This window comes from Gouania willdenowi, chromosome 1 (assembly GCF_900634775.1).
Source record: "Gouania willdenowi chromosome 1, fGouWil2.1, whole genome shotgun sequence".
Lineage (NCBI taxonomy): Eukaryota > Metazoa > Chordata > Actinopteri > Blenniiformes > Gobiesocidae > Gouania > Gouania willdenowi.
The window spans coordinates 21,212,677-21,235,284 of record NC_041044.1 but is presented as its reverse complement, the minus strand read 5'-3'; the positions used below and the strand labels follow the sequence as shown (position 1 = coordinate 21,235,284).

The following is a 22,608-nucleotide window of genomic DNA, read 5'->3' as shown; positions in this document are numbered from 1 at the left end:
AGAGGTACGAATGATAGGAGGCATCAATCAGACCAACACAGTATAGTGAAGGGGCTCATGTAGCCCCCTCCCTGTGGCTGTGTGAAAATATTGTTGGCCTGGCAGGTCAAACCCAGAGGAAATCATGGAGTAAACCATGATATTGAATGTGAGGATACAAAAAAACCACAATGTACCAGCAAACTGCCTCTTTTTAGTCCTGAACTTGTAATCCACACAATTTTGTATACAACGCAATAATAGATTTTCATTATATGAAGTGAAAATACAAAGGTAAAGGAGCGCTCAAACAGCACAAATGCTTGCTAAGCGCCAAATCTCCTCTTTGCCAGATATTGGCAGTTATCTGGATCAGTGATCATTCACACTTTAAAGGCGTTGAAGAAATTTCTATTGTCACGGCAAATTTGCGGTTGACCTCATTTGGTGACATGAATTATGCTCTGTGTTGAATGATGATGTCCAGTCAAAGCTTGATGATTTTATAAAAAAAAAAATTTCTTAAAACTGAATGAAAAGGAGTACAAAAAAGAGGAGAGTCCCATCCTGTGGGAAAGAAAGGCGACCAGGTACTAAGCAGGATGGTCCAAAAGGTCTTGTCCCCGGCTCAGGATATACAGGACTGACTAACAGTTTCACAGCTTAAGCTTTATACAGATATCAGAAAAAGGCCCAACCCTGAAAAAAAGAAAAGGAGGGAGTCAGATGCTCCCAACAGTGGAAATGTTGGAGGATGTATATTATGAGGAAGGCCTGCGCCACTGGTATCTGTCCTTGATAGTGTATGTCTGCATGTGAGTTTGAGTTTGGCCTTCAGTAGAGACTGTGTGTTGCACTGTGGATACAATATGATCTGTATTGTTAATCTAACCTGACTCAGCTGTTCAAAAGTGCAAAGAGTAATGCAGTCATCATGTATTAAAACATGACAAATTATACACATGAACACACATTTGATGATATGATAATGAATATAATAATTGCCATTACACTATCCTTACCAATTATGATACATTAGGTAAAAATGTATGGGCTCCCCCATTTTTTTCCCAGAAATTGTGATGAAATGTGCAATCCACATCCAATATGGATGAAACTTAGTGGGATAATTGATAAACAAACCACAAACCAAAATTTGAAATTTTTAAAATATTGCCAATGATAAGAGATTGGCATTTTACCATTTTTAAAACTGATTCAGAATCAGTAGATTGATCCAGAGGGATATTACCTCCTCGGCGGAGGTAATAAACATCTACTTCTTCCTCTTTTAGGGATGCTAAAGAAAAGACATTACTCTTACTTTATGTACATTTCTTCTTCCTCCTGCATCCATCAATCCTGTCCCAGGTTTTTTCCTCTTTTCCTTTGAACATGCCAACTCAATCAGCAACATTGTTTGTTCAGTGAATCCACTGCTTCTCCTCTGCACACAGCCAATCCTAATGTGCGTTCTCTGGCTGTCTCACCACCATAAATGTTAATTATGATTTCTAATTATAACTATATCAGTCTTAGTTTTAGTATTCTGATAAAGTTTGATTGAGTTTTCGTCCTTGATCATAAGAATTCTTTGCAGTTTTAGTCTATTTCAGTTGATTAAATGAACACTCATTTTAGCTGATTACTGTACATCTAAAAAAGGTATGAATGACTAAAATCTACCATGTTTTATTATCATGTATTATGTCCTAAACTCCTGTTTGGGTTCCATCTCAGAGATGATTTCATTCAAACTAAGTTTAACACTTCAACTTGCCCAAATGTGGGCAAAAGTGGATATGTCATGGATGCACGAGGGAGAAGCCAGATGCTCTGTCTCTCCCCGCTGATAGTGGAAGATGTGGAGGACATCTATCTGCTAGGGGTCATGATCTTTGGCCTGCTAATGATGGGGGTATGTGTATGTGCATGTGCCTTTCTGATGCATCGTATGCTGAGGCGACTTTCAGAGGATATGAAGGTACTCCGAGAGAAGAAGAAATTTTCGTTTGGAGAGTTGGAGGAACGTAAACAATGACTGGAAAAGAAAGCTCGAGGAGATACGGAAAAAAAGGACAGTGAGGAGGAGTAACAACAGGAACAATGACTGCAGACGAGAACACATCACATAAAAAAGGACAAAAAAAACGTTAATGAAAAGATGAAATTATGAAGAAGATGAGAATGCTTGACTAGGGAAGAAACGAGGTTTGATGTAAAATGATCTGTGTTCAAATCAGGGGACGGATCTGGATAAGCATAATGCTTTTTTCCGTCGCCCTTTCCGGCATGCAAAAGGACAAAAAAAAAAAAAAAACCAATGATGTGATTTTGCTCTGAATGTCAAAATGAATTTCTGTGATTGCAACCATGTCGGAAATGAACTGAATAAATAAATAATAAATAAATCATAAGTAAAACTGGTTAGTTTTGATGTGATTTAGTATGAATTAGTATGAATTTTCACAGTTTTGTCATAGTTTCAGGTTTCTTGCCTTTCTTTCATTTTAGTCTTGGTCCAGTTTGAACCCAACTATATTTTTGGGCTTCTTTTTAAATGAATGTTTTGTGTCACTATACTGACATTTCTTTTATTGCTTTTTTTGTCACAGTTGTTACAAATCTTTATTGCCTTCTTTTGAGTCTCTATTATTAACGCAGTGGTTCTCAACTGTAACGTCAACAATAGGCTGTGACACAAATCAAGGAAAGTGTTTAATTCTGGATTGTGTAAAGATGGAGTAGTTTGAACCTAAAATACAGCAGAATCTCAGTGTAGGGCGACAAAAAATAATTTATGGAAACAACTAAATGCCTAGCAGGTAATGATGCTAGAGGGGAAATAAATTATTTAACTTTTAATGAAGCACCTTTAATCAAAAACTTAATATAGTATCTTGTGAGCAGAAATATATACCCATAACTTTGAAATATTAAACTTAAAAAGCATTTCACTTGTACAAATATAGGAAATGTGATATAGAAATGCAAGACGTTAATCTCGTTTTTCTCAAATGTGAATAGTTAGTACTCTGCTGTATAAATCCCCTTCAAAATAAAATTGCAATATATTTTAGATTTTAATGATTTATTTATTTCACATTTCGGGTCTAAGCAAAAGTTTGCGTCCCACCTAAAATAGGTCTTAAAGCCAAATCTGGGTCACAACTCATAAGATGAGGAAATAATAATGAAAGGTTTACTCTACCAACAGTGATGTTGTCCCATGGGTTTGGGGGAACTGGTGGCTCAGTGGGAGCAGGCAGACTGGAGTTTGTTGTCCAGTAGGCCCTGAAGCCTTTACTTTCCGTATACAGATCGGTATGAAAACGAATAATTAGTCTGTTGCCTTTCGTCTGGATGGTACTGGGCAGCGTCGTCCCACAAAATGGACCTAATGGAATGTAAAATAGAAAGTATATTTATAGTCAATAAGTGACCAGAGTTTTGAAGAGTTTGTCACACTCAATGGCGCAGTGGTTAGAGTTTGAACTGGGGAAAAGCATTGTGTCCAAAAGTCATACAATTATCGAGCTCTTGTGCCAAATATAAACACACTGAGTCATGCAGACAGACAAGCTTACCGTGCTTTTGAAGTAGTGCACTTGTCAGACCGTTGATGTCATAAAGCATTACATAATCGAAGCATTTGGTTGGGAGGACACCTTTGTCTTGCAGGTCAAAGTGGGTGAAAAACAGAGAGATTTTTTTGCCCAAAGGCACAGCGATGTTCCACATGCATTCTGTGTTGGTCATGTAGTTCATGGGCCAGTTCAGAGACTTGATAACTCCACTCTCAGCTTTGGATGTGAAGCCACAGCCCTGAATTTCTGCAACAGGAAGGGGGAAATTACAACAAGATGTTTATTTTCTTAATAATAAAGTGAAAAGTGTCTCAAACTGCTGTGTGTGTAAGTGACGATTAAACCATTTTCAATTTTCATATTTGCTTTGTACTTTATGGGTGTAGACATAAGAGCATGATACATTACTTCTAATCAAACATTGTTTAATAGGGATTTTAGGATTATTAGGTATATTATTATAACATTATTTTAGAACATTGTTGGGATTATTGAAAAATTACAGAATAACCTTTTATGCAGGTGCAGCAAACAACAGAGCTCCGGATTAGGGAAAATGATAAAGTCCAAGCAGAAATTGATAGCTGGTTTTACTCTCCTCATGTCTTTGCTTCACTTTCCCTTTGAAATTCTTTTGTAATTTAAAATATTCAATTTTTTTACCTAGTTTCATTGAATAATAACATATTTTAAAAACTTGAATAAGATTTCTTAAGTATAAATAAAGTATATTACTAAACGATGGTCACTTTTAAAAACTATTTTTATTTTTTTTTTAAACGGCATTACCTCAAAAACTAATGGATGGATTTTTAAGGAAATATCTCATATTCGATAAGTAACAAGTGAATAAACTTGGGAGGGGATCCATCCAGATCAATCTACTGATTCTGTATCAGTTTAAAGGGCCCATGTTATGCTAAATCAACTTTTCTGTGCTTTAAACATCATAAAAGTGCTATATGGGCTTCATACACATGCCCAAAATGTTTTTTTTTTTTCATTGATTCCCCCAATTGTTAGTTAGAGGGTGATTTGCTCCTTTCTTACTGCAGGGCGAGCCCAAACAACTCGCTCAAATTTGATGACGCGTTTCCATTTTGATGACGAATTTGACGCGGAAGCCATGCCTCCAGGAAGCTCTCTGCCGTGATTGACATGTAAACAGACACGCCCACGAAGGTGAGCATGTCAGCGTCCTTCACACAGTGCTATGTATGTATTTTCTACACTCTATGTATGTACCGATGAACGCCCGCCCCCACGCTCTGTCTCGTGTTTATAAAGCAGCATGAGTGCCATTGGGGTGTCTCTCTCCCGAGGTGGCAGCTGCCGGTCGCTCTTGCGCCAGGGGGGGCATTGCTCCGTGGCTTGCGCTGTCCGGTGGGCTTAACTTTAGACACGTTAATCCCAAATACCTGCTTTAGGTACTACCACTCACTCATTCACCCTGTCCACAGCCACCACCATTATAGCTAAGCTTCATACTTGTCACCATACTGGGTTGATTACACAACATAATACGCACAATATGTTCTACAACTTCACATCTCACCTTCACTGTAAAATAATCTATTCTTCCCCACCCTTTCTATTTCCTACCTTGAGTCTCTCCTCCCTGCTCCCTTTCCCTTCCCCCTCCCCCTGCACCTAGGTGTAACACTGCTCTCCCTTTTTATATCCTTCCTATAATAAAATATTTCTCACTCTTCCTTAGGGAGGGCTGGTGATGGTTACAATTAAGCAATAAAATAAATCAATTTATTTTATTGCAATAACAAAACATGCATCGCTGTCTCATAATGATTGCACTTCCTGTAGTGTTGACCTTTGACAGCATTTGCAGAGAAGTAGAAAAATAAATAAATAAATAAAGCAGCATGAGCTCGACTACGGAGTGGGTGGGAGGAGGGCGGGCCATCCTCTGACCCTATGTCACCGTGCGGGGAGGATGAAGTCAGTGTCCCGTCTATAGACACGCCCACACAGGATAATGCATAAGTAGGACGCAAATCAGCCTGTTTGTGTAGAGCTGATCAGAAAGTGACTTTTCAGAGGCTAAAACTCAAATACTAAGTTTTTGAGGTTTTTAGAACAAATGAAAATGTGTGAAAAATAGCATGACATGGGACCTTCAACATGGACACTGGTCTGTTCACTTATTCAACCATGGAGTAGAAGCTGTGTGTGACCACCTGGAGCTGTATGACACAGCCTTTATAACCGAGACTGGACTAGGAAGGATTTGACGTGGAGGAAAATCAGCGAGGAGGTGGTAGTAGCAGGTAAAAGTTCTCTCTGTAGCACTGAGCTAGGATAGCATTAGCCGCTAATCACACCGGCTTTTTTTTTTACTGGTGGTTGTGCTGGTGATTGATCCTGGTCCAACTCTCAACAATTTAGTCTAAGTATTTAAATTTGGCTTATTTTGTTGTAAAATGTAAGCGTGAATGCCCTCTATGGGTTGAAACCAGTGACGTGCCGTCAGGGTAGGCAAGGTAGGCAGTGCCTACCCAAGGGTGAATTGATATTTTGATTATTTAATTATAATTTTATTTTTTATTTTTTAATTATAAATTATTTATTTTTCCATTTCCAATAGCCTACAGTACCTATAAGTTTGAAAGTGTCCGCATTTTGTGCGTTTCATAGCCCAAATTACTAAACAGTGCTATTTCCTGGAACAGCTGCAGTCTTTTTTTTTTTTTTTCGCTCCGCTGTAAGGCAGAGGGAGGCCACGCCCCCTCCCAAAGGCACGTCACTTTGTGGATGCTCCTCACTGAGGCTGTTCTGAGTTGTCATTTTCTCTGTGTTTCAAACACAAACAACAGATGTGCTGTCGTGTCATGAGATATATCTTGTTGGGAGAGTATGGAGGCTATATTAATTAATTGTTTATGTTTCTTTAATGATGTTTATGATGTTGATTTTGTTAGAAGGCTAAACACTTGTTCATGTGGATCTTATTGGGTTTTTTCTTTCTTATTATGAATTTTATATTTTGATAAGCGCATTGAGATGACTTTGTTGGAAATTGCTTTATACAAATAAAATTGATTTGAATTGAATTAACACTTGACAGCAGAAACATATGAAATTGTCATTGGTGGTCTCGATTTGCAACATGCCTACCCAACCCTAGTGGTCACGGCATGTCACTGGTTGAAACCCAACTATTATAATTTAATTTTGCCTTTGGAGGAGAACGAGATTCTGCGACGTCGTTGGACCAATGTGCATCCAAACAAGCACTGTTATCATAGCTATAAAGCTATAAAAACTAGCACCTGTCGAGTAGGTTGGATAGACAAAATTGTGAATAGAGAGGTACAGTATATTCAGTATTAAGTAGCTAGTTAACATAGCAGAGATTGTTCATTGGAGATGAGACTGCTGTCTTAACTGCTTCAGGAGCCCCGCCCATAATCAAGGGGATTTAGCTACATTTTAAATTGTGAATGATCATGGTACTATGATCAGGATCACTGATCCAGATAACTGAATATCCAAAAAAGAGGAGATTTGGTGCTTGGTGGAGGATATTATGCAATTTCACTTCAAGTATTTTGAGTTAAAACAGTTGAATTTTCAATCATAATATTAAAACATGTAAAAAAAGAAAGTAAATTATACATTTACTCTTTCAGCTATTGAAAGACCCCTTGAAATCCACTGAATGTAATGAATCATAGTAATTTAAATCAGATTAAGTTTTAAAAAGATCAGTAGCAAGTCGGGTATTTCAACCTAAGGTTTTTTCCATTAAAAACTAACTGAGGACCTTTTATTTCATTAAAATGTATTCTATAACTTGCATTAAACAAAAGGTGCGGAAAGATTATATTTTCAGTCAAGTATGAAACATGATTGCTCTGCTGTAGTAAAATAATTAAAGTTTCTCTTTCATCCCTAAAGGAAATACTTGTACCCTTTCCTGGTAACCATAATCAGAAGAAGCAATAAAGGAGTTTTATCTCACTTTTTATGCTTCACACCCCCTTACTCAACAGCACTCACACTGCAGAGCACACCTCAGGTGTTTTTCCCTATAAGTGCTACAGGTGAGAGTGTGTTCCTCTCTATGTGTGGTTTCCATGATCATGCAAGTATTCTAACCTGCAATATCCTCAGCATACACAGCTTCCCATCTGGCCGAGAATCCGCGGTCTGTAAGGCGACTGTCAGACTGGAAGGCAACAGATATTTTGTCACTGGAGCTGATCACAACTGGTGGAAGGTGGTAACCACAGTGTGTACCTGATGGGAAGAGACAGAGATGGTGCATAGGGAGGGGGTAGTTTAGTAATGGTTCATTTTATGTGATAACAGGAGCCACAAGAATATGCACATCCATGTCAGACGCTTAATACATCCAAGGAAATCGAGCGATAAATTAAATGATTCTCCACAAAAACTACATATTCACAGTTCAATCATTTATTAAATTTCTTCATTCTACCCACTCATTGCGTAAGGTGAGCTACACCCTGTACAGTCTGACACTGCGAGACTTTGACAAACAATATGGTTAATTATTCATACTATTGATACTGTATACTGATACCGCAAGAGAGAATATGAAACTTTATGGGGTTGGGATTAAATACGTTTTCTTCTTAGTTCCAGCAAGATTCATTTTGTTTTCTTTTTGAATGGTATGTTAAGTTGAGGCTTTCGTTTATTCAGACAAAGTTTTTCAGCAAATTTTCCATCTTTTGACATGTTTCGACCGTCAACTGTCAGTCTTCGTCAGAGGAGTTCTGCTGATCGCCTTTGATGGTTCCTTTGAAGTTTCACTTGACTTCCATGTAATAGTTCCAGTACCTTTTTGAAGTCATGTCATGAGATAAAAAAAAAATCTCCTGAAAAACCAAAACCTCAACTTAACACCATGCACCTGCATTTTTTCTGTTGGGTGTATTTGCGTTGCTGGTTGCTGTTATTGGCAGGTCATGTGTGTTGTTACTCATTCAAATCAAATGCATCAAATCAAAATCAAAGCCGCATAAGCAGGTGGAGAACATGCAAACTCTACACAGATGGGGTCCAGGTACCTTCTTCTTATTTGTCGACTTATTCATTTAAAAAGAAGTGAAAATGCACGTGCTGCATTACTGAAACCAGTTGTCATAAGGGAGAACAAATGAACATAAAACTAATTGGACTAAGTAGTTTCTAAAAAAAACCAAAGTTTAAATTTGCTGTAAAAGCCCAAATCTTCTTCCTATTCCTAAAATGCAATTAGACTGGACTCTATTCCCTCACCATTTTCACACAGTGCACAGTTGTGCAAACCTGTGTATTTCTGTGTGTGTGTGTGTGTGTGTGTGTGTGTGTGTGTGTCTGCATAGATGCACCACTCTGCTGTGGTGCTTGAGAACTGAGCAACAGATAAAGCTGTATAACAGCTTCACTGCAGTCCGTGGAATGAATAATGAGAGGTCATTCACAGTTTGTGAAGTTGTGCAGAAGAAGAAGATCCTAATCAACAGTCTTACAGCAGACAGAAGCACTTGTATTGAGTTTTATAAAGTAACAACTAAAGGTGTTAAAGGCTGGTTATATAACAGGAGAGAATCAACTTCTTTTCTTTCAGCTGGAAGAACTAATCTCAGTCTTGAAATGGAAAATGGCACCATTCCTCTTACCGAGAATGCTGTAATCATCAGCGATGACCAATTTATCCTCCTTACAAATGCCAGGCTCTCCTGGGATGGCCATTTCAGTGATCTGCAGCTTCACCAGGAATCCTTTGGGCACTGATATCTTCCAGGAGATGTTTGAATAAGCCGGATATGAGTTTGGGAATCCTTCCGACTGGAGGACTCCTTTGCGCCCTTGAACTATAATTGAACCACCACTTCCTGTAGGAAAAAAAAACTCACAGTTATTCATATTCACACCTCATTATACAAACTGTTATTGAAAGTAAACCAAAGAGAATAAATAGATGTTACAGTACATAGGTAAGCCTCGTAATAAAGTGTCCTGTCAACTGCTTTGATACAAAACTACTCCTTGAACAGATTCATTATATGGTACCTTAATTGGCCACCAGAGAAAGCCCCTAGCTCTGGCTGCCAAAAGCCTTAATACAGTGATTTAAAACTCCAGGGATCTCCACAGCCTGTCACTGTAATCCCTGCATTCAGCCCTAACACCAAGAGCTGTGTCAGGGTATGGAAAACTGCACCAAAACTGCAGAAGGTTCTTCAATGCTCGCAATGACTCTGCTACAATTTCTCATGAGAATCACTGATGATAATCCACTTTACTACACATTTCTCATTGCAATATAGGAATTTGAAATCAACTCAAATGTATTTCTATTACAGTCACAAGAACAAGTAACAAAACAAAGAGAAAGGGTAGAAAAAAAATGTCATACTTTACTAAAAGCACAATGAGTTTGAGATGCAAATGTATCAGCATTTAAACAAACTCACCAGATGTTGTAGGAGGTGCAGATGTTTGTGTTGTGGGTCTGGGTGTGTTTGTGGTTACGGGTGTGTTTGTGGTTACGGGTGTTGTCGTAGGTTGTGTCGTGGTAGTGGGAGGAGGCAGACTGGACTTGGTGTAAATGGCACTGAATCCCTTTGAGGTCAAAGTGTTGTCTGACTTAAAGCGGACCACCATGGTGTTTCCAATGGATTCCATTGGCTTGGGCAGTGTTCCTCCACATAATTTCCCTGTAAAGGTTGACAAGTGACCAACATACAAACCGCCAAGTTCAACACCAAAGATACATTCATTCAATTTGAATTTGGTTGGTTTTAGTTGTTATCATGTGTAAAGTAGCCAGTTGATGTGTAGTTTAATCGACTATGTAGAACTACATAGAACAGCTTTGAACAATCAATTGAAAGGTTATGTTTTCTGGTTGAGAGCATTAACCACAGGGTACATATACTGAGTTTTTAGAAACATCTTCTAAGTCAGTGGTTCACAAGCTTTTCCCAGTCCTGTACCCCTGCAGACATTTAACCTGAAGCCATGTACCCCTTACTCCTGCACACAAAAAACACAATAATGTAGCTTCATATACAATGTGACCTATCTGTTAAATTTGTCACTGAATTTTACTTATGCTGTTGAGAAATAATATGAATTTAAATAATAATAATAATAATAATAATAATAATAATAATAATAATAATAATAATAATAATAATAATAATAATAATAATAATAATCTGTTAGCACACAAGAAAATATATCTTATTCAGAATTATAACTTGTTCGTTTCATTTAATTAATTAGCCAACTGGAATTTTCAGTGATAAATAATCTCTTTTTTTTTAGAAACAGATCTACCAAACATTTGTGATTGAACATATATCAGTAATACGACACATTCATCAAACTGTGAAATACAACTCGCTACTCTGTCATTGTGCCCTTGGGCAAGGCACTTCACCTACATTGCCTAGTATGAGTGTAGTGTGTGAGTGTGTATTGGTGGTGGTCGGAGGGGCCGATGGCGCACTATGGCAGCCTTGCTTCCGTCAGTCTGCCCCAGGGCAGCTGTGGCTACAATAGTAGTTTACTACCACTAAGTGTGGAGTGAAAGAATAATGCCTTAATTCTGTAAAGCGACTTTGAGTGTCCATGATAAAGCGCTATATAAAACTGATGCATTATTATTATTATTATTACAACTTTAATGAGAAGTGTAAGGTCGAGAGGATGCACAGAACTCTACAATGTTTGGCTGAATTTCATATTTAAGCTTTTGATGAGTTTCTCTGTCTGAGGCTGCATGAGGGGACTCTGCATGTGTAATATGTGGGAATGCATGGAGGCTCCTGACTGCTGGTCAATTTATATTGACATGTTTTACCTTTTTTTTTTGGCTTCATAAACAAATGTGAACACACTTCTATGACACACTTTGGGTCCAGGAACCAATGGTTGAGAATCTTCCTCAATTGATTGAATGATCTTCAATTTAATTTGAATTAAATTTAAATTTAAACACAACTGTTCCCAGTACAAATAAAACCTTTACCTGAGCTCATGTTTTCCTTTGGGTAGCCCAGATTTTACTTCTTGCACATGACCATGAACCTAACTAACCATATAGATAAATGTGATATAAAAAAAAAAGCATACTGTACTAATTGCTGCTTACCTAATAAGGAGGAGTCAAAGACCTGAACAGAGTCACCGCAGACTTCAGGGACCAGATCGAATGAAGTAAACGTCAGCCGGACCCTTTCCCCCTCAGGCACTGTGATTTTCCACTGATCCCACAAAACACACAAACACATCCATAAACTCATTAAAAATCAAGCTTAAAATCATATGATTGCTTAGGTTAAATCACAGAGGGGGTTGAAAATTGTTGGTGGCCCATTACATTTCCTCAGCAATCTAAAGACAGCGGCAGGAGCAGAGTTTTAAAAATACTGTACCTCATATATATTCATATATATTCTCATTACACATTCAGTTTTAATAGATGGCGATCTGTGATGCTGAGAACACCTACAGATGAAATGACGATGATAAGATTAAATAACACCATATGACCTCGCTACATAAAACCCAGCACGCACACTTTCCCATGAACCGAACGTCCTCTTTAATGAGCTTCATTAATCATTAATCAAGAGCGCGTGTGTCGTCCATACTGATGGTGGTGAAAATCTGAGTGTTGCAGCATGTGGTTTGGTTGATTGTGTGGTTGGTGAGGTATGGGATGTATTGCTGGTGATGTGAATGTGATGCACCTACTTTGTACAATTGATGACATACTGTATCAAACTGTAATTATATTTACCTGCATGGCTTTAGGTCACATGATGAGAAACAATTACAGTTTGTTTTTTTAACACATGTCTAAAATAGCATAACACAGTGGTTCCCAATCTTTTTTCCCCCTGTACCCCCTTTTACATTATTCCTTTTTTATTTGTGGATAAATTTATTTAGTTTTTTAAATATCATGCAACTTTTGTGTGATTACTTCAATAGTAAGTAATAATGGTCTCTAAAATATGGCTAATTATTGTCTCCTATTGTCAGAAGTGTGATGGAATAGTATTTTATTGAGCAATAGTACTGTGAGTTTGTGGTGAATGTGTCCAAATATTTCCAAGTACCCCTTGCAATGTGCTCTTGTACCCCCGGGGGTACATGTACCCCTGTTTGGGAACCACTAACTCATCTCTAAAAATACAGTTTTTAAAAAAGTAGAAACTCTACAATCTTTTCTTTTTTTTTTTTTCAATGTGTAGGAGAAAGACATTTGTTTTAATGTCTTGAATGAAATAAACAAACAATTTTTTTAACGTTATCTTTCAAATAATCATAATTTCAATGCATGTCATTTTGTGTATTTTTGTTGTCATTTTGTGTATTTTTGTTGTCATTTTGCATATTTTTGTTGTTGTCATTTTGTGTATTTTGCCCTTGTTTTTGTTTGCTTAGTCATTTTGTGTGTTTTCAATGTAATATATGCTTTTGAGTCATATATATGTTTTTTTAATGTATTCTTTCTGTCATTTTATATATTTTATGTCATTTTGTGTATCTTTGTTGTGGTTTTGTATGTTCATATGTCAATTTGTGTATTTCTGGAGGCACCTTGTGTGTTTCTAAAGTCATTTTGTGCTTTTACTTTGGGGGCTCATGTCCGCTCTACACATATTAGTATGATTTAAGAAAGCAGACCACATCCCTTTTAATAACTGTGTGTAACTGTTATTCAGATTCATCCATCCATCCATCCATTTTCATTCCCACTTGTTCCTTTTTTTTGAGGTCGTATTGTATTCAGAATTAGACGTCTAAAATACTTTGGATATGGTAACATTGAATATACTGTATTTGCTGTTGTTGCATGGGGCAGTGTACCTGGTACAGAACTCCATTCTGGTAGTTCTTTTCTGGGAAACCGGGGGTCATCAAACTCCCCTGATCACCTTGGAGGAAGCCGCCGGCTCCGGCTATTTCTGGCAGCAGGGATGAAGGGCACTTCAGGTCCACAAACACTTCAAGCATAACTGCATACACGCCACCAACTCCTCATTCTTTTTCATTAGTACTCCCTGTTTTCACCTATTATTTACTTTCTAGGCCTATGTAATACAGTATGACATTGATCACACATTAAGCTGGATTTAGACGCTGTTTTCTGATTGAAATGTGATCTTACCGCCTGCTTGCTCCCGAGTGACAGCTTTGAAATGAGCTTTGAATCCCTGGTCTGTTTTTCTGTCGTTGGTGTCAAAGTAGAGCGTCAGGTGGTTGGTTAGTGACACTATTGGGTTGGGCTTGGTGTAACCGCAGAATTTACCTACAAGTACCAACATAGATATAGATACTTATAGAAAACTGTACATGTGAGGTCACAAATCTGATCAATACACAACAAAGCAATTGAATGACAATGACAAAGTACAGGGTAAATACAACATGTGAATTGTGAATGCCTGAATCTTTCTTATACATTCAATTTTGTTCATAATCCTGATTGATGTGACTGTCCAGTGGTAGCACAGGTGTTGTGTTTTGTGTTGGTGTGGACAGAGCAGTGTGCAGTGAATCTGCAGGACTGTGGCAGTGAGGCAGAAACTGCTCATGGATGAACAAATGAATCCTTCATCCATGAACAAGAGATTCTTATATCTGCCTCTCGCACTCAGCTGCACTTTCTTAGAAGCCACTTCCCCTTTTCTACCTTGGGGAGTGTTTGATTCTAGATACTGTATTTACCAATGATTCCCAGATTGTCTCGCAGTGTGATGAAGTCTGCTGTGCAGAGCTGCGTGTCTTCTAAAGCAAACTCCTCAAACCACAGCTGGATCACCTGCACGAGAATCACACAACATTTTACTATTAGTAGTGACGGTGTATGTAAATATAAATGAAGATAAATTCAACCTTTCCAACCTTTTCAGCTTTTTTTTTTTTTTTTTTTTACTTTATTCAGATTGTTTTATTTCTAGGTTAATTTGAATGTTAGGTTAATGCTATTGCTAGGCTAATGCTAATGCTAGATTAGTGTTGATGCTAGGCTAATGCTACATTAATGCTAATGCTACATTAATGCTAATGCTATGGTTAGTCTTAATATTAAGGCTAATGCTATAGATAAGTTAATGCTAATGGTAGGTTAGTGCTAATGCTAGGTTATTGCTGTTGCTAGGTTAATGTTAATGCTAGGCTAATGCTAATGCTAATGCTGGACTATTGCTATTGGTAGGTTAATGGTAATGCTAGGTAATGCTAATGTTAGGTTAGTGCTACTAATAATGCTACACTAATATTATGTTAATGCAGTACTAATGTCAATGCTAGGCTAATGTTAGAGCTAATACAAATGTTAATCTTAATTTTAATTTGAAGCTAATCTTTATGCTAAGTTAATGCTAATGCTAATGTTAATGTTAATGCGAGGCTAATGCTAGTGTTAATGCTAATGTTAGGTTAATGCTAATATTCGGTTAATGCTAGTGTTAATGCTAATGTTTGGTTAATGCTAATGTTAGATTAATGCTAATGTTAGGTTAATGCTAATGCAATGTTGGACTCATTTTCTTCAGGAAATGCAAATATTCTAGTTAATTCTTGTTGCGTCTTTTATGGGTACATGTTTTTCTACCTTTAATAATCAATAAAATAGGCTTTACAAAAATGTCAAACATCTGTGCTGCAGTGGACCTATAGTGCCAGTGTTAACCACTGAATCAAGCCTCTAAACACTCTTTATGTTCATATGTACTGTACATACTATGGGATAATATAGAGTGCAGTGATCACCTTGTTGGGGTCCACAGTGATGTCCCAGGTGCAGCTTTGTCCGTTGTCGTAGCTACTGGGGTAGTTCCAGCTGGTGAATGTGCCCGACTCTCCGAGCAGATCACGAGGACCACCACACCCTGAGCTGGGCCCTGAAAGTGAAATACAATGACTACTGCAGATTCAGCTGTGTTCTCCAGACAATGACCTCTGGAAAGATAAACCGCTGGTGAGGGTCACAAAAATGCAATAAAATAAATTAATTTCTTTAATTGCAATAACAAAACATGCATTGCTGTCTTAAAAAGAGTGAACTTATTGTAGTGTTGACCTTTGACAGCATGTGCAGCCAAGGTAAAAAAAAGAAGAAATAAAAATAAACCACTTTTAAAAAACTGTGTAAAAAACACATTTATATTTAGAGCTTTTTGTATTTATAATTACAGCATTTAAATATAAATAATGATCCAAATATTCACGTTCCAAAGTTCATAGTCCTATGCAACCTCGATTGTCAATATTTTTCAATTGGTTCAAAATTCCAAAATGTGCCCTGTTATAAAATAATTTGATCAATGTTACTGTGTTGCCTTTGTGAGGCTTCCTTGTTTAGACTCCACAGCTGAGATGCCAACCAATCAGGGACATTGAACAACTGATTGTCTAATCATTATACAAATTGATCATACCAATAATTTAACAGTACAGACATGTTTTCCTTTGAGACAGGTTCAGTCGCAGCTGTACGCCTGTAAAGTACTTGTGTCGTCATTGCGGTACATGATGATATGCAGACTCTGATGATCAATATCATTTGCTAAACTAATGAAAAGAAAATGTCAGCACTAAACCCACTTATCCTGAGCACCGTACAGGGTCATAGAGAGTCACATCTGGTCCTCTACAGGGTACTCCTTCAGTCAATAAAAAAAACACATGTTTGTGGATGGATGGTGTTACTGGAATAGATCCAATAAATGCAATTAATGTAAACTATGTACAGAGAGACTGCAGGCCCCCTACCATAAATCATTATTATTCAGTCTCCCCAAAAAATTAATTAATCTAATTTTCTGAGTAAAAGGATAGTACGATAGTACCGCATACACATATTACTAAAGTCTAACCTTGTAAATATAAAACAATTCTCAATTCTCTCTCCTTTAGACTGTGGTGTGAGTGTGGACTCTGTTCCATGTGTTGACTTCAGTATAAGTATGATATAATTAATTCACCATGTGCATCAGATGGGTTTGTGTACGTATCGATTTATCATTTCTGTTATTAAAAGGAAGCCACATACATACCCATTAACACTGTTTTATTGCAACATTTGGTGTCAAATGTCAATGGGAAAACAAAAACGACATGAAAAATACTGTACGTTGATGTATTAACTTTAGCTCAGGACTATTCTCTCGACTCAGTGCTTTATCCTTTTATTACTGATTATTGACCTATTTATTTGCACATTTATTGCACATAATATTATATCTGCACCACCGACCGACCGAGTGACTGTCTGTAAAAACTTTTGTATATTTTGCACAATCTTTATTCTATTCTAGGTTTAGTTTCAGTTGTTTCTTGTTGCAGTTTTCTGATTTATTTTGCAAAGTAAGATTTTCAATGCTCGGCCCTGTTTTGCAAGACAATAAATTAATGAATCTCTCGAGCCAACGTAAAAAACACAGACCACATGGAAAAGTAAGTAAGTAAATGACGTGATTAATCCAGTTTGCAGTTATTATTAAATCATCCGTAAACATTCACCCAAAGAGACTTTGGCACCGTACTATGTGCAATATTACTCAATACTCATTGTAAAACCCCACTTACAGTTTATTTATACTGTTATCTTGACCAATATCTATTATTCATTTTATTTTTTATTATTTATTTTATTTTTTATTGTATATTTTATTTTTGTCCTAATTTTTCCTTTCTGTATTTGTATTTAGCTCTCTTGTTTGCTTGCTCTGTGTGATAAAACAAAGGATAATCTAATCTAATCTAATCTAATTAAAGATTGTTACTTTATTCTGTTTATTCACATTTTCTTTGGACAAACAACCCAAAAATGCATTTTTTTAAAAATCTTGATTACTTACCTTCAGTTGGGTCAGTCAATGTATTTCCTATGTCAACAAAGTAAACGACCACGATGCCAATGCAGGTTCCAGTCATAGCCACAAACAGAAATATCAGACATTTTTCCAGAGTGCTCAGACCGCTGGAATAACTGCTATTCTTCCCCATTATTCCACAAATGGAGGGAAATGGTCTCAAGCCGAGCTCTTAGTCCAGCAATTCACCAATACATTATACGTGCATGCATGCTTCGTCTGAACTTAGTACCGGTGAACCTTGAGCTTTTCTCAGATGTCGTATTGCAGCCGTGAGTGTGAAATGATAAATGTCAATTAAGCTGTAAAATGTTCACCATAATTACTGTAAAGCCAGGATCTTTAAGGGCTCTGAAGATTAAAGTCAGACTTTTTACCTGTGGCACGTTTTTCATGGATCAGGAAGAAATGTTGGCTAATGCAGACGTCTTATGAGTTTTAAAGGTGATTTTAATGTCATTATGTAACCAAAATACAGGTCAGAGTGGAGGGTTGATCCCACACAGCTGTGAGAAATGTCCAAGTGGATCTTTTGTGTTGGAGTTAATTCACACAGGAACAGGGAGAACATGCAAACAGCAAATATTTTGGTTCTAGGTCAGGGGTGTCAAACTCATTTTAGTTCGTGGGCCAAATACAGACAAGTTTGATCTCAAGTGGGCCGCAGATTTTAGGCAGAAAAAAGAGCAATTTCAACAATAATGTGTCCTAGTTTGCACTTCTAGGTATAAACGACATATAAAGTATATGAGACTGACAATATCCAAGCATTAGGTGACTTTAAACTTCAGTTCACTTACATTTCCTTGATATTACAAACAATGGTTATTTAATTTAGTAGAATATTTTGAGGAAATTTGCAGGATTTAAAAAAACTGTATACAACTGAATTATTTTGTAAATTATACAACAATACGTGTTTTCTCTGCCATTTTTATTCTCTCCTGCGGGCTGAATTAGATGCTCAAAAGGGCCAGATTTGGCCCCCGGGCCTTGAGTTTGACACGTGTTCTAGGTCAACTCTAGTAATCAAACTTTTTTTTTTTTGCTTTGAAACAAAAAAATTTTTGTCACAGATTAATAACGTTGAGGAAATCTTTTAACCAAGCCTTTTGATGAAAAAAACAGACAACAAATACATAGACTTAATCATAGCTGCCCCAGTGTTTGAGTGCTTTTGAGGTGTAATCCTTTCATTCATAAATAATTCATGAATATATTTATGAATAAGTATTACACGTTTTGCTTTTAAATGAGAGGTTTCGTACCAATAACAACACATTATACACTTGTAATAGGGGCAAAAGAGGACAAACTCCTCAGTGTTTTTCTGCTACCAGGTGTTGTTCACACAATAAAGAATGAAGTCATCCAATATGAAGCAGTGGATTAGGTTAGCAGCTATGATATTGTGCATATCTTCCATCTGTTTCTATGACACATAGTAAATGTGACCCTGTTAGAACTGAACTAAGCTGATTAATGTAAATTCTGACCAATTCAGTAAGAACCAGCTGGTGCTTCTGGACTGAATTGGCAGAATTATGGAAGCTTTGGTTGAACTCCAAACGTTAGTGGATTTTCCGTTGATTTTTTTTTTTTTTTTGTATGTCAAATCTTGATTTTTCCAGGAAACATTCATGGAGCTCATTGTTGTTGACATTGTTTGGGAAGAAGTGTGAGCAAAGCAAAGCCTTTAATTCTCTGTCGTCTTACAATGAGATAGAAAAGTAATCCTGCAATAGTCTATTACTGTTCATCCAGATGGATATTAAAGTAAATAAAGTTCACTTTATTTAACTTTAGTTTTAAAGTCTATACACTGGCTCCCAGTCAGCCTCAGAATAGACTTTAAAGTTCTGCTGCTGCTGGTGTATAAATCTGTGAATGGGTTTAGTCCAGAATACATCAGTGACATGTTAGTCAGGTATGAACCCAGCAGGTCTCTCAGATCTATGGACACAGGTCAGATAGTGGAGCCCAGAGCTCACAGTAAACATGGTGATGCTGCTTTTAGTTGTTATGCTGAAACAAACTGCCAGCAGAGTAAAGAACACTGTTTTTCTTTACTGCGTATGACTGAGAGGGAGATTTTTTAATCATATTATTGTTGATTTAATGTTTTTACTGCTGATTTTAAATGTTTTTACTGCTAATTTATTGTTCTTGGTTATTTTTAAACTGTTAAATGTTTCCTGTTACACTTTTTAATCATGTAAAGTATTGACTTGCCTTGTGTATGAATGCACTATACAAATACAATTGCCTTGCCATAATATCCATCCATCCATCCATTTTCATACCCGCTTATTCCCATTTAACAGGGTCGCATGGGTCTGCCGGTGCCAATCTCCGGCTCTCATAGGGCGCTGGGCGGGGGTACACCCTGGACAGGGCGCCAGTCCATCGCAGGACAAAACACAGCCACTCACACCCACATTCACTCCTACGGGCAATTTAGAAACTCCATTCAACCTAACAGTAGTGTTTTTGGATCGTGAGAGGAAGCCGGAGTACTCGTAGAAAACCCACGCAGCACGGGGAGAACATGCATGCTCCACACAGAAAGGACCCAAGTGTCCACCGCAGGGCTTGAGCCCAGGGCATTCTTCTGTGAGGCGGATGTGCAAACCACAAAGCCTCCGTGCGCCCTATTTAATAATTGTAATGGTAATAATATAATATTAAAAATTGTAATAAAGCGAGTATTACAATTTAATTATTTACAATTATAACCCCTACAACACAGTAGATCGTGAAGAGCTATCGGTGGTAGAAGTAGCTCGCGAGCTGAAAAAGTGTGTGCAGCCCTACCTTAAAGGTGCAGTCCCTCTCTCCCCCTCCCTCCCCGCTGCTCTCTTGCCCTGCCTCCAAACTTTCCAAAGTCCCTCCCTCAGAGGAGCTAACAAGCTAACGTTAGCCAGACAGCAACATCACAGAAATATAACATGCTCTATTAAAAGCATATTACTGCAGTGCTTCTCTCTCTCAATGTGCACACACCTCAGCAGCAGCAGCAACAACTCAGTGTCACTTACAGCAGCCCACACGGAGGCTGCTGCATGCACATAAACACATGCACTACAGAGTTCTAGTGTAACAATTACAAATCAAACATAATGTAAATCAAGCAGCAGTAATTACCTTTCAAGCAGAAAAGTTGCTAATTCCATCTTCTACTCCTCCAGACCATACACTGTAAAAAAAGACGGCGCTACAGCCCCGCGAAAGGGGCGTGGCCTGTGAGCAACAGCTGTCAGACAGCCCATCAAACACAATCCTGGCTCTGATTGGTTCATTTTTCTCGGTCGTGGTGCATTCTGGCAATCTGCCAAAGGCTGCCGGAGCAGCACGGGGGACTCAATGAGTCTGTTTTTTCACACAAACTACTAGTTTGATGTAAAGCTGTCCTTACATAGCAACAGCTTTAGCAAATATGACAAAAAGTCACTTTTATAAGAGTTGCAGACTGAACCTTTAACTGAATAAACAAAGGCGAGGAATCTTTTTTGCAGTGTTGCTGTACTGTACAGCAGCACTGTAACATAAGCACATGGTTTGAGTTGTGCAGTATATCTCTGAGCCCAGTCATATAATGAAACCTGGTTTTCTTTCATTGCAACATTTCTTGAATTCACTTTGTTCGTACAATCTGTTCATCTATCCTCTTTAATGCTTCATCTCTTTTTCAAGAGATGAACTCTCTCTATTCCATGGGTGATAATAATGTAACAAAAGCTGTTTATCTTTTTCCAGTGGGAGGATGAGGACAATTAAAAACATCTTCTTGTCGGCAGGCGATGAATGGGCTGCAGTGGGAGAAACGTACAGTTAAAAAGCACCATCATCAGCGACGGAACAGTAATAATATACGTTTCAATATGTGCACGACTTTCAATCTCCTCGCTTCGTTTCCTTTTCCTTTTTTCTCTTTGTGTGTCACCTTTACTAGTATTTGTTTAGAATGTTCTTGCTCCACCAGGGGACCGGTGATTTACGAGCACATCTGTCAGCCTCAATAAGGCAACCTATAATGATGGTAGTGAAGGTGACCTTTGTGTGTACATGGGTACAGGCGTGTATGTATATGCTTTTGTCACGTGAATCTTTGCACACATATTCACTAATAGGAAGGTTGCAACCAATAATGAGACCTTAAATAGAGTTTTTTTTGTCTCCGTTAAAGATATGATAGAAAGAACAAGACAGAAAAGCTAGTAAAGAAAAATAAAATGTGAAAGTGTGAATATTAGCGAGAAATAATGTGAAATTGTTTGATAAAGCACACCCTTACACAGACCACTGTAGCTCAAACAAATGTAGGCCATATATTCCAGTGGGAAGCCATCAGTATGAGGATGAGCAGCTCTTCTCCTGATCAGCTAATGCAATATCAGAATGAATAAGTGATGGGAGGTGATAGAAAAGCCGTCTGTGAGGAACAATCTGCTGGAGGAGAGCGAGCAGAGTTTGATTAACATGGTCTTAGTTGGTGGACTGAGATGCTTCATTTTGATCTCATTATCAAAGAGGAGAGAGAAGCATCTAGGACAGAGAGAGAGAGAGAGAGAGAGAAGAAAGGGCTGAAAAATAAATCATATCAGATCAGATCAATATTCCCCCCAATTACTTATTCCACAGTATGAAGTGTGACCTGTTATTGATTAACTCTTCCCCTAACGATAATTAATGTACCCTAATTGATCAGTAAGATGAACATGTTGTGTATAAATGTGGTATTCATTCCTCGTCCTGCAGCTGGTGCAGGGCCAGCAGTGAGGCTTGTTTGTAGGAATTGAAGAGACTCTGGTAGTGTTTATGAATCTAACTGGGTCACTGTGAACAGATCTTAAATCTCAACCCTGGTGCAACGTATCTGTACCACTTCAATTATAGCTCAAAATTGATGCTACCAATGCTGCTCCAAATTGCTCCCAGAACTCAGAGAGGCTGTAACGATTCAAGGTTGTTCTACTTTAGGTTTCAAGGGCCCATGTTACGCTAAATCGACTTTACTGTGCTTTAAACATCATAAAAGTGCTATATGAGCTTCATACACATGACCAAAGTGTTTTATTCATTGATTCTCTCAATAGTTAGTTTGCTCCTTTCTTACTGCAGGGCGAGCCCCAACATCTCCCTCCAGTTTGATGAAGCGTTCCCACTTTGAT

At 37.7% G+C, this 22,608-nt stretch overlaps 1 protein-coding gene across 1 annotated transcript in view; it reads right to left on the bottom strand.

Annotated features, from left to right (window-relative positions):
* The window catches only part of LOC114463183 (ovochymase-2), a 31,847-nt gene extending 14,160 nt beyond the window's left edge, over positions 1-17,687 (bottom strand). Inside the window, 11 exon segments of the mRNA XM_028446573.1 lie at positions 3,191-3,376; positions 3,567-3,812; positions 7,683-7,823; positions 9,215-9,430; positions 10,013-10,255; positions 11,698-11,809; positions 13,425-13,522; positions 13,726-13,866; positions 14,286-14,379; positions 15,333-15,463; positions 17,423-17,687. Of these exon segments, the coding sequence (XP_028302374.1) occupies positions 3,191-3,376; positions 3,567-3,812; positions 7,683-7,823; positions 9,215-9,430; positions 10,013-10,255; positions 11,698-11,809; positions 13,425-13,522; positions 13,726-13,866; positions 14,286-14,379; positions 15,333-15,463; positions 17,423-17,570 (1,756 nt within the window). The 5' untranslated portion in view covers positions 17,571-17,687.
* Between the last annotated feature and the right edge of the window lie 4,921 nt (positions 17,688-22,608).